Here is a 13,308-nt window from a genome sequence, read left to right as displayed (position 1 = left end):
AGACTCCAACACTGTTGGGGTCAAGGAGGGGACTTGACTCTGGATCCAAAAGCTGTTGAGACTCTGTGGGTTTCTCCACAGCTGCTTCAAATTATTTCAGAAGAAATTCTTCCTCTGCCTCCTGGTCTACTCTGTAAGAGGAAGAAGGTTGTCCACGGACCTGGAGAGTGTAGTTTATAGGTCAGCCACGTGCAGAGATGGTCCTAGAAGAGAGATTCTTAGTGAAACAACTTGAACCAAGAATCACTGCTGGTCCAAATAGCTGTGATGAGCAAGTGGGATTGCATAGTAAAGACCTGGATACTGGGTTCCCTGGCTTTTAGGTCAGAAAGAAAGAGTTCAGTAACTAGACAAGGGAGAATTCATTGGTCCAGCAGCTGGGTAATTACCTTCAAAGGGCACCTACTATGTTAGCCTTTTATTTATTCATTTGATATATACTTCCAGACTGCCTGTGGCATGCTAGTCATTATTCAATGTATAAGTGATAGAGCTGTAAGACAAAGTCCCTTCCCTTTCTCTCATGACCTTGGCCATCAACTCTCTTATCTGCATTTCCACTGTTATGATTTCGATCCTAAATGTCCCCTGAAGACTCATGTATAGAAGGCTTGGTCCCTAGATGTTTTAGTCAGTTTTTCTCACTCTGACCAGAAGACTTGACAAGAACAATGTGGAGGAGGGAAAGTTTACTTGGGGCTCATGGTTTCAGAGGCCTCAGTCTTCAGATGGCCGACTCCGTTGCTGTGGGCCCAAGTGGAGGAAGGGCTGGTGGAGGAAAGTGGCTCGGGATATGGCAACAGGAAGCAAAATAACGGACCTTCTCTATCCTCTACAGCCTGCAGTTATCATCCAGTTAATTTGCATCAGTGAAATCACCCACTGATTAGATTATACCTCTCATAATTTAACCATTTAACTTCTGAGCGTTTTTGCATTGTCTCACAGGTGAACTTTTGGGGGACATGGTTCTATTGGGAGGTGGTGGAAGCTTCAGGAGATGGGGTCTGGTTGGAGGAAGTATGTGATTGGGGCTATGCCCTTCAAGGGCATATTGGGACCCCCACCCCTTCTCTTCTTCTTTGTTTGCTGTCTGCCATGAGATGAGCAGTTTCCTCTACCATGTGCTCCCTGCCATGATCTTCTGCCTCACCACAGTAGAAACATTGGAGCCAAATGACCATGAATCTCCAGAACTGTGAGCCAAAATTAAATTTTCTTCTGATAAGTTGATCTTTCTCAGGTATTGTATCACAGTGACAGAAATCTGACTAAAGCATCAACTCTGCAGGGGACAAACAGTGTTTATTAGCCTACTCTTGTTCTCTTGATTCTTTCTCTTCACTTATTTCTCAACTAATAGATATTTATTGAACTCCCACTGTCTGCTGACACTGTGCCTATTTATATGGGGGAGTTGTAAGTACATACTCTTATTTTGTATGGTGGTATTTGCAAAATGCATTAACTCAGGATTGTCTCATGAGTCTGAATTTGAAACCTTAGTCATTATGTACTTCTTTTCTGCCCTTTTCCAATTTGGATCCTCAATACTGATTTTTTTTTTAATTGGCCCCTGATACAATTTTGTCTATTTGACAAAATTTGCTTAAGCTCTCCTTGCCCTTATCTACAGTGCCTTTCTCTTTACTAATACAAATCGTACCCATTCAGTAAGGCTCATATCTGTCAACAATGTCTATTTCATCCACCTCTCCATCCCAAGCGCAAAGTTGTTGATGACCTATGATCCTCATTAGCACCTTTTAGCCAGCTCTCAGTTACTTGGTCATAAACTGTCACTCACTGGTAAACAGGTAATTGTGGTTATGACTTTGTGCCTTAAACTAGTTACCATTTTGGAGGGCAAGAGCTAGATCTCTTATTTTTGTGACCCTGGCAGCATTTGACAAGTGATTCTCAATTGTGGCTGCCCATTAGTATCACTTACAGAATATAAAAAACAAGAACAGGCAGAATCTGAACAGTAAGGAAGGCAGGAATCTGATGATACTGATGTACCCTGAGTTGGGAGCCACTGAGTGAATGCAATTCAGGCAATGAACTATTTTGGTTCAAACTAGTGTGTGTATCTGTGCATGTCCCTGCATCTCTGCTTGGGGAATTCAAAGGCTCCCTTTATACAACTTGGATAAAAATGATTTATTCCACCAGCAAATATGAGTGTTCATTATGTGCCAGGCACTGTTGTGGGTGCTGAGGTCACTGCACTGAACAAAGCATGTCCTTGGTGTCCTGGAACTTATGCTCTGGGACGCAGGAGAAGACCATAAATAAATAATGTCAGGTAATGGGGATAAAAACGCTGTGGAGGAAAACAAAATAGGGTAAGTGGCAGAGAGAAAAGCAGTACTTTTACATGGGCTAGTTGCAAAAATATTCTCCATCCGTCTTAAATCAGTGAATGCTTTAAAACCCAGCCTGGGCTGGGAGGGTAACTCAGTAGTAGAGCACTAGCCTAGCAAGGTGAATCCCTGGGTTCAATCCCAGCACATGCATATACATACATAAAACAAAACCCTCAAACAAAGTAAAATCCCCCATACAAAACCTCAGCCTACTCTGATTGAAGTCTAGGAGCCAGAGCTGGTAGAGCAGCCAGTTTTGAAATACAGACTCTTGCTCTCTGCTGCCCCTTACTGATAATAAGGAGAGGGCCCAGCAGTGTCCAGTGGCACAAGGAAGGATCTCAGACAGAGGGAGGTCGGTGGGAAGGTGAGGGAATCAGTTCCTCACTGAAATAGCCAGGAGTCTGTGGTCCCTTGCTAGAGGATGGGAACAAAAATGGAGTGTACCAGATCTGTGACCAGGGACCCCACTCTGAGCCCCAAAGCCTGCATACCTGGTGGGTGCCTTAAGTTCACTTCAGAATTAACCCTTACTTAGTATTCATTATAGTATGTTAGCTCTCAGTAACTTCATGTTTTGCCCTGTCTGTTAAGGATTACAATCCTTATGCTCACTTTATTTATTTTTTTAAAGAGAGAGTGAGAGATGGGGGGGGGGGGAGAGAGAGAGAGAGAGAGAGAGAGAGAGAGAGAATTTTAATATTTTATTTTTTAGTTTTCCGCGGACACAACATCTCTGTTTGTATGTGGTGCTGAGGATCGAACCCGGGCTGCACGTATGCCAGGCGAGCGCGCTACCACTTGAGCCACATCCCCAGCCCCTTATGCTCACTTTAAAAGATAACTTTGCCAAAACTTTATTTTTCAAATTTTCTCCATGACAATAACAGCGTTCTTTGTTGCTGGGAAGTGGAAATTTACTCCACTAAGATGAGCTTTAAAAATGATACCCAACATGCACGTCTGTGATATGGTGAACAGATTGCAGGTGTGAACATACATTTAAAGGAAACAATGTAAGGCTCCATCTGTAGGGCATTTATTTTTCCATGACCCTTTATCTCAGGCATTTCTCTCTAAAGGTTCATTCTCCAGGTGGGTGGCCCTTTCCCATGAGGGATACTGACTTGTAGTTGAAGTGGTAATGAATTTTCTGTGTGTGTGTGTGTGTGTGTGTGTGTGTGTGTGTGTGTGTGTAGTAAGGGTTTTATCCTTCTCTATGCTTATAACTTACTCAAGGGAAGGTTAGTAGGAAGGTTAGTAGGGAGGTTTGGCTATAGGACTGAAATAAAAATTTCAGTAGGGAATAAAATAAAATGAAATAAAAAAAATTCAGTAGGGAGTCAGGCTGGTTCGTGTGGTATCCAGAGAAACAGTAACTTAAGCAATGAAATGCAAGCTCAAACTGAGGTCCACAGCTGCGGTTGGTAAAGCTACAGCCCTCAGGTGACTAGACACATACATGGAGGAAAGCAGCAGATCCTTCTCCATCATAGACCATAGTGGGAGAAGGTCCTTCACACCGGGGTGCGGGACTTTCATTTTAGAGTGCAGAGGTCAGGGACGTCTTCCCAGGCTGTTTGCCACCCATTACCTAAGTAGCAACAAAGAAGCCCAGAGAATCCAGTTCCAAAGCGCAGTCCTTGGGACGGCAGGTGGCTCTCATCAAGGGAGTTTTGCCACCCGATCCCTCACCCCCATTGTCCTCACGATCCCGGTTGCAACCGGAAGAGGCGCGCCCCCACGGTGCACTCACACCGGGCTTCGCGGACTTTGCACGCGGCTGCTACGCTCCTCCCCGCCCAGCCTCAGGCGCGCCCCAGGCTGCCCAGGGGAGCGCCCAGGGGAGCGCCAGCGCTCAGGGGAGCGCTGGAGCCCGGGCAGCAGCCCCCGGGGAGGGCAGGCGTGGCTGGCTCCACAGCCCCTGGGGGTGGGGCGGAGGCCCGGGCGGAGCGGGGAGGGGCGGGGCCTGCCGCAGTGGCCGCGGCGGCGGCGGCGGCGGCGTCTCCACCCGGAGCCAAGGTACATAGGCGGCCCCGGCCTTTCCAGAGCATCCTTTCCCTGCTGGCCCCGCGGGTCAGCCTGCAGCCGGTGCTTGCCGCCTCTCGCCCGGAGGCTGACTTCTTTGTTTTCTGCCCCCCGCCTCGTCTCTGCAGGACCTGTTCGTTCTTCTGCGGGCTATAAGAAAGCAGAGGATGAGATGTCCCGGACCACGTCTATTGGAGATCAGCAGGAGGCAACGGCCCGCACCATTTACCTCAACCAACCGCATCTCAACAAATTCTGCGACAACCAGATCAGGTAGGGGAAGGCGGCTGAGAGATGCCAGAGGCAGTGGAGTTAGCTGGGGAGGGGCTCCCTTCCCGGTCGGTAGCTTTTCTCCCACCTAGCTGGACCTCGCCTCATCTGCTTCCTCCTGCACCTTGCTCCCCAATTCCCTCCACCCACCCAGAGCCTAGTGGTGTCTACGGAAGGAGTCGTGTGAATACATCTTCAGCCTTCCTCCCCTTGGCATCTGTGCTGTGTCCAGCCTTTCTGCGGGCCCTGAGGAAGTTTTATTCTAATGTCACCCACAAAGTGAAGTCTCTTTTCATCCCTGGGCTGCCTGTCAGGAATCCCCCATAATCTCTTTTTAACCTGATTAGTAGTTCTCTTTAGCAATTTGCAGATCTTAATGTAGGGAAATGCTTTATAAGGGAATCCCACAGATCTCAAAGATTCTTGGGTCTTCGTTAAGAGGTCTGTTTGCTGGGAAACTTTGCCCAGAGTTATCAGAAAGATGGATGGAAGGTAACATTTAAGTGTCTGCTTTTTTTGCTGGCTGCTGTGTTACATGCCTTAGCCATACTAGCTTCATGATTCTCCATCACCTCATGTGGCAGACATTATTACCTTCAGATCAGAAAATTGAAGTATAAAGATGCTAAGTAATGTACCTGTGGTTATGTAGCTACTAAATGGTAAAACTGGAAATTGAACCTGCTCCTCTGACTAGCAAATAGTTTCTTTCTGCTGTGCAAGGCTAGTTTTGTTTTTTAGCATGGGTGTTAGTACATTTTCAAATTTAACTCAACTTTCAGGCTTACAAAATTTTGGGTCTTGGAGTGACTTTAAGAGGTTGTAGTTTTGTGAGCTGCTCAGAAAACCATCCTCAGGCATAGAGAACTTCAGTGATTGATCAGATTACACGTAGGTTATCGACAAACCTGAATTTCAGTCCAGTGTTATTTCTTGAAAGTTTGGCTCCAACTTTGTTGTTGTTATATGGTTAAGTATTCCACTGCTGTGGCAGTGCTTATGAGGGTGCTTAGCCTGACACCTTCATTTAGAAAGGTCTGGCTACTGGACATTATTGTAGCTTGATAGGATTTGGAGTAGAATAATAGTGCATATTATAGGAGGTGATATCTTCATTTATTAAGGGAGTATTAGGTTATGCCAGACTTGTTTTGGGTTTTAAGATTGAACATATTTTTATACTTATAAAATTGCAACTTAAAAGAATAGCTGAGCTCTCATTCTAGAATGTATGGGCTTATTTTAAGCCAACAAATCTCCATTTCACAAACTAGAGTGAAATCAAAAAAGATAACAAGCATAGGCAAGGATGTAGAGAAAATGGAACCCTCATACATTGCTGATGAGAAGGAAAAATGGTGCAGTGGCTTTGGAGAGCAGTTTGGCAGTTCTTCAAAAGGTTCCATGTAAAGTTACCATATGACCCAGCAATTCTGTTTCTAGGTATACAACCAGGAGAAATGAAAACATACGTCCACATAAAAACTTATATACAAATGTTCATAGCAGAATTATTTATAATGGCCAATAAGTGATCACAGTCAAATGTCTTTCAACTGATGAATGATGACTGAATAGATAAGTGTGGTATATCCATACAATGAAATATTATTTGGCTATCAAAAGGAATGAAATACACCTACTACACCATGGGTTAACTTTGGAAACATTATGCTAAGTGAAAGAAGCCAGTTATAAAAGACCTCATGTTGTCTGAGTTTATTTATATGAAATATCAAAAAGAGGCAATCTATAGAGACAAAGTGTTAGATCAATGTTTCCTAGGACTGGGGAAGGGGGAAGAGATTGGAGGAAACTACTATTAATGGGCATGGACTTTCATTTGTTAATGATGGTTGCACAAATCTTAATATACTTAAAAACATTTGGAATCTATCTAGCACTGCTAATATAATTCCACTTTTCACACCTTCTCATACATTTCTATCTAATTGCTTTTATAAAGACAAAGATTATTTTTAAGAAGATAAATGCTCTATAAGGGTATGGAACTGAAGAATTACTTTTTTTTTCAAACTTTATAGTATGTTTTCAAAGGTATTTTACTTAATTCCTATTAATTTATTTTATTTTTGTGTCTCTTGTGCTTGTATGAAGCTGGGAGAATAAATCAGGAGTCTTGAGCTTGGTCTAAATCTCCTAGTTTCTATGGGAGGTGAAGATTTCTAAGAAATTAGGTAATGGACTCTCAATACTGTTCTGAAATGAAGATTAAAAACTGACTTTTGAGACTGATTTTATTATTAGATTCCAAGTGGCTACTTATTGTATGGTTTCATTTGTGCTTTTTTTTTTTTTTAAATAAGGTAGCAGAGAAGATTAAGTATGGGAATGTAGAATGGGCTGGCTAGATGTAAAGTAAGCAGATAGCAACTATTCTATTTAAAAACCTCATATAAGTATATAATTGAACTTGTTAAAATATATCATGTTAAGTATGAAATTTTAAAAAAAATTTCTGAGTGCCTGGCTTATCCTGTGAGCATAAGTTTCTGAATGCACTGGGTGGTGTCTAAGAAATTAAAATGTGATCTTTGAGGTTCTATAAAATGGCCTTTGAGTATGTGATTCACTTCTACTCTGTGTTTAAATAGGAATCACTGATGGTTATCAGTAGCTTGTAGTTCATTAGGAATTAATTACAAAACTTCTTAGCATTAGAGTTTAAGCGTTTTACAAAACATGGGGCCATGATGTTTTAGCATTTTAAATTATGCTGAAATCCAGTTTAAAAAAATATTGATTTTTTAAAAATAAGGATTTTTTTTATACTGGCCATCAATGTTTGCTGAAAGTTGATAAAGCTATTCAAGGGAATCTTTCTATAAAAGAATCTTTCTATAATAGGAAATTGATAAAAGATTTCTTTTTTAAATATAATTTTTCATGAGAAAAGGTTATCAGTATTTTTTCTTAGAGGTAGGGCCATGAAAGTTTCATCTCAGTTTGCTGTGTGTGTGTGTGTGTGTGTGTGTGTGTGTGTGTATTTTTTTTTTGCAGGGTTGGGGATTGAACGTAGGGCCTCATGCGTGCTAAGCACATGCTCTACCACTGAACTGTATCCTCCAGCCCTGTTTGCTTCTATATTGAGGTTTTTGAAAAGAAGGGACATATGGGACAGCTGAGGCTCACACTAGTATACTGAATCAGGGATGTCTGATTATACACCTCAGGAACGCTCCGCTGTAGGACAGAGTTCTCTTATTTCCCCCCTCCCCAAGCCCTTTCTGGCATGGAACCTTACAGTCTTGGCAGATGCTCTGTGCTTGTCTCTGTGGGAAATCCATGTTTTGACTTCTAGACAGGGATGGGGCTCAGAATTTGATGCTAAGGGAGGGAGGTTGCTGTTGGGCATAGGGAAAGTAAGTGAGGGGTGATATACTTCAGGACAGGTATTATGTAGTCAAAGGTTAACATTTGGAACTGGTGCGATTCAACAGAGGCGGGGCCTGGGGAAAACTCTAAAGAGCAGAAGTGAATAGGTCACTTCTGGGGTTGACTGGCCTTGGCAACCCTGTAGGAGTGCACACTATGGGAAGTCTAAATTCTGAGAAATTTCTTGAATTTCTGGGAGAGCTTATACCTTGTACATGGTTGTCCCTCCAAATCTTGGTCTTGTGCTTGACACTGAAAGCAACACCAGTGCCCGGTCTGAAGCCAATGACTTTGCATTACCTTAATGGTAGAGAATTATGATTGATCTTTTTCCTAGGCATTGATTCTCTAAGACTTTATGAGGATAGTAAATTCCTTTATCCCGAAAAAGAAATAGTAATTAATGGGTTATTTTCAATGTGTGTGTGTGTGTGTGTGTGTATGTGTCTACCTAACAAGGTCCCGTTTTCCCCAAAATATATAGTCCTGTTTCCTTTAAAATGTTTAAGTGCATAATTCAGCCATCTAAAGTTGTAGTCATTGGTTTTTTAGTATATTCACAGAGTTGTACAATTTTAGAATATTTTGACCACCTTGAGAAGAGCTCCTTACCCTTTAGCTGTCATCCTCTTATCCTTGCTTCTCCCCAGACCCATGCAACCACTAATCTGCTTTATATCTCTATAAATTTCCCTATACTGGATATTTTATGTGAACGGTACCATATCCTTTCATGTGTTGTAAGTTACATATTAAATGCTTACAAAAAGTTTGCTGTGTAGAGGAATCTGGTAGGTCAATCTTTAATTTTGTATTTCTAAATTTTTAAAACCATTTAAAGTTAAAATGCTTCCCCCACCAAAATATACTTGAAGTAGTTGACTGATCAAAGGAATGAACAATATTTATGTCATCATGATCAGACATATGTATTCTTTCTATGTGATTATCAGCATGTCATTTGAAATAGTGAATTTCAAGGCTATAAGGAGGTTTTTTTTTTCCAATTCTGAAATGAGATCTTCAGAGCAAGTTAGAAATGTTTATAGATATTCAGTTTTGAGTGACTCATTCATTTCAGGTGGGCGTTTTAGCTAGCAAAAAATCTTCATTAAAGCAATAACTTGAGCTTTGTTAAGTTACTGAATTTCTTCAGGTTGTTTATCTTAAAAGGAAAATTGCTTTTTATAAATATTTTATTGACTTTCCCAAGGCAAGTTTAAAATATTACCTTTTAAGCAAAGGTAATTAAGCACTTTGTGTTAAGTTTGTATAGGAATCAAGCACTGTGTGTTACGTTTTATATGTTAAGCGTTCCTTAAATCTGAAACTTTTTGAACCACACGATGCCACAGGTGGAAAATTCCACACCTACCAGCATGTGGTGGATTGTAGTTATGCACATTAAAAATATTATATAAAATTACCTTTAGGATGTGTGTATGAAATACATATGTACAAGAAAATTCGATGTTTAGACTGGGATCCTCTTTCCAGGATGTTTTATCATGTGTCTGGAGACATTCGTAAGTCCAAAACCTAAACAAAACAAAAGCAAATGAAATCGGAAACACTTCTTACCCCAAGCATTTTGGTTAAAGGATATTCAACCTGTAATATTATGCTGGGATTCTAAAATAAGAGAATATTTTTTTTTTCGTAAAGAATGGAGAGAACAAAATAATCTTCATCAGCCTATTTATATACGATGGTGGATGATAGGTGTAGATGGTTCTAAATCCAATGTCTTTGAGTGATACAAAAATGAAGGAGTCTTTTCCAAATGTTTTAAAGCTACAGAATTTAGATGGGACCTTGTCTCAATGCATAAGCTGCTTATAATTTAACAAAGAAGCAATACCAAGATTCTATCAAGAATTATTTTCTTTTGAGTCACAAAATGGTCATTGTCTTAAAAAGTAAGATTTACATACCTCTGGTTTAAGACATCTGTCCTTGTCCAGTTTGGCAAAGGTAAGTATTTTCCTCATTCAGAGTAACTGCTGATGTTCAAAGCATTTTACCTTTCAGCCTTCAAACAGTCTCAGGATTTCCCTTCTGTCTATGCTATTTTTATATTAGAGGCAGATAGATATGTTTGGTTAAACTCCAAACCAGGCACTGTGTTTTCTGACATGAGTGTTACAATAGATCATGAGTCCTTATTTCATAAATACCAATAGCAATTAATGCCATAGAAGAGTCTAATTACCAAATTAGAAGTGTTCTCTGACTTACAATCCTTGATAGGCTTTGTTTTTTTTTTAAAGAGAGAGAGAGAGAGAGAGAGAGAGAGAGAGAGAGAGAGAGAGAGAATTTTTAATATTTATTTTTTAGTTCTTGGTGGACACAACATCTTTGTTTGTATGTGGTGCTGAGGATCGAACCCGGGCCGCACGCATGCCAGGCGAGCGCGCTACCACTTGAGCCACATCCCCAGCCCCTGGATAGGCTTTTGAGGCACCCTGAAAATAAAACTGGAAATTGGGGGAGCCTTGGCACCATATATTTCAGTTGATCATTGAATGTGTGAGCTTGCTTAACTCTATTTTTAGAAACAGAAAAGCATGTCAACCTTGGACCAGTTTTGTATTTGATGTTTCTAAGGAAACAGCAAATGTCTAGGAGAATAGACTTTCCTGGTGATTTTTCTTTGTCAGGTTGACCTTTGTGTGGGTGGATAATGAAACCCAGTTTGAATTTGACCAAAGAAACAACTTTGCCATTTGTGTTAGTCAGCTTTTCGTTGTTGGGACAAAATACCTGAGAAAATCAACTTAAGGGAGGAAAGGTTTATTTTGGCTGGTGGTTTCAGAGGTTTCAGGCCGTAGTTACTTTGCCCCATCACTGTGGACCTGTGGTGAGGTAGAACAGCATAGAGGGATCACTTGGTAGAGCAAAATTGCTGACCTCATGTGGCCTGGAAGCAAATAGAGAGGAGAAAAGGGGTTGGAGACAAGATATACTTTTGAAAGGCACATCTGCTGTGATATACTTCCTCCATCTATGCCTCATCTCCTAGGTTTCTACCACCTCCCAATAGCTTTACCAGCTTGGAACCAAGCCTTCAACAAAAGGGCCTTTGGGAGACATTCTAGATACAAGATGTAGCACCATTCTCATTTTTACAAATAAGTGAAGGCATTTGGTTAGAGAATTTGGATCAGCAACTTATTTCCTTATGAACTCTTTTATTATTATTTATTTTTTTATTTTGTTGGTCTGGGGATTGAACCTAGGCCCTTGTACATGCTAGGAAAATGCTCTACCACTGACTTGTGTCCCCCCACCCCCAGCCACACTGTTAACTCTTACTGCTTTCTGTGAACTTGGGTGCATTTCTGATTCTAAATAAATTAAACATCAAGAATTAATTAGTGAGATAGAAGTTAAAACTTAACCAGAATTTGAGAAAACTAAGGAGATAGGACAACTAAATGCCATGTGAGTCCCTAAATCAGATCCCAGAAAAAAAGAAAAAGTACATTGGTTGAAAAATGCTGGTGAACCCTGAATAGAGTCAGTACTTGGGTTAGCTCTGTGCCAAGTGTTATTTTCTTAATTATGATCATTGTACTAGGATGTAAGATGTTAACTGTACAGAGAAACTATGTGAAAGCTAGATGGCACCTCTGTTCTATTTTTGCAGCTCTCCTATAAATATATAGTTTTCTAAAGGCAAAAAAAAAAAATCTTAAAATTAACTACAAGTACCTGGGAGAGTAGGAAAATGCTAAACTCTCATCTTTTTTTTTTGATAAACATTGGATGTTTTATTAGAAACAGATATGATTTTGAAGGCATGGTGAAAAGAGTCAGTGTCCTTAGATGATTGTTGTGTTAAGATTTGAGAACATTCCATTGTCAAAGAAAATTCCCTAAACTCACCAACAACACAGAGAGAATTTGTTTGCATGACAGCTAGTCCAGTTGTATAGAAATTGTAAGAGTTGGTAATCATGTGACCTGCAGATAATTCTGTTTCTGCTCAGCATTCAGTCCTGGGAGCTTCTGGGTCACCATCTAGAAAGTAGGGTCTAAGTATTCGTTCCACCACTTCTGACTGAGCCACTCAACAGAAGCAAAAGCTTACTCAGAAAAGCCAATCAGCAACTCTTTCAAGAGGAACAATGCTTAGAGAGAACAAAAGGAGAGGACCCACCATTGTTGGGATGTGGGGATGTTTTACAAAGAAATTTCCAGAAATTCATGAGGTTGGGTTTGATCATTTAAATGCTGATCCATTCTTTTTTCTTAAATGAGAGCCAGCTTTTCAAAACTTAAATCAGAGGTTTTTAGCCACTCTTACTATTTTATGTTAGATGCAATTAAAAAGTGATTTGAAGTTGAGTTTGGGATATTGTTGGGCATTCTGTTAGATTATTCTGTGTGTTTTCAGTATTGGTTAGAGATACCATCACTTGAAAGGCTACTGGAGAGTGTTGATAGGTTACAACTTTCAGGCCTGCTTGAGAAAGGACATCAGCCCAAGAATGGATGTGTTGCTCTTTTCCTTCCAAAAGTTTGATGATTTTAAGTCTGTGAAATAAACCTAGAGCAAACAAATTCACAGGGGAAAAAAAAAACCATAACAAATACATTCAATTGCAGAAACGTGGGGGCTATACACATAGCACAAGACTCAAGGGAGGGACACAGATAACCCAGCCTTATATACAGCTGAACAAAGGGATAAGGACTTAAGGGTTCTTGGGGTAAGAGAGGTTGAGGGGAGGAGGTGTGTGGCCTGGAAAGTTATCCTGTGATGCAGATGAAGTGTCCTAGGTAACTGCCAGCTGTGGTCATTCTGTCAGACCCCCAACCTCTTCTTCCTGTGAAAAGATCTTTCCTTGGCAAAAAGTGGGTATCATGCCTGCTGCTTACTTCACCAGTGTAAATTTCCTTTACAGATGTACATTTCTTTTACAAAAGGGCAGCCTCTCAGAGTTAATCCTGGCAGCAGTTTCTCAGAATACTCATCTTGAAATATGCCAAAGGAACAGATTAGGAGGTGCCATATTTTGGGGTCCAACAAGGTCATCCTTTAAGTTTTCTTTCTATGTCAGTGGTCTCCAAACTTTACAGATTGTATGTTCCTTCACTAAAACCTTTTAGCATTAACCTTCAATGTGAGCATTTAAATATCTGTAGACATATTATCATCATTAGTTATTATCTAAAGATATACTATGCGTTCACCAATGTTCTCGGTTAAACTTTGTATTAAGTACATTTGTTAATGATG

At 40.6% G+C, this 13,308-nt stretch overlaps 1 protein-coding gene across 1 annotated transcript in view; it reads left to right on the top strand.

Moving 5' to 3' along the window:
- Positions 1-13,308, top strand: part of LOC308642263 (phospholipid-transporting ATPase IB-like) — a gene marked incomplete at its 3' end in the record, with an annotated part of 217,400 nt that overhangs the window by 104,111 nt on the left and 99,981 nt on the right. The window contains exon 2 of the mRNA XM_081281107.1: positions 4,526-4,670. Within this exon, the coding sequence (XP_081137233.1) occupies positions 4,526-4,670 (145 nt within the window). The remainder of the gene's footprint in view (positions 1-4,525; positions 4,671-13,308) is intronic.

Source organism: Spermophilus citellus, assembly GCF_964194105.1.
Source record: "Spermophilus citellus genome assembly, chromosome: 1".
Classification (NCBI taxonomy): domain Eukaryota; kingdom Metazoa; phylum Chordata; class Mammalia; order Rodentia; family Sciuridae; genus Spermophilus; species Spermophilus citellus.
The sequence above is the reverse complement of the archived record's forward strand: the minus strand, read 5'-3'. Positions and strand labels throughout refer to the sequence as shown.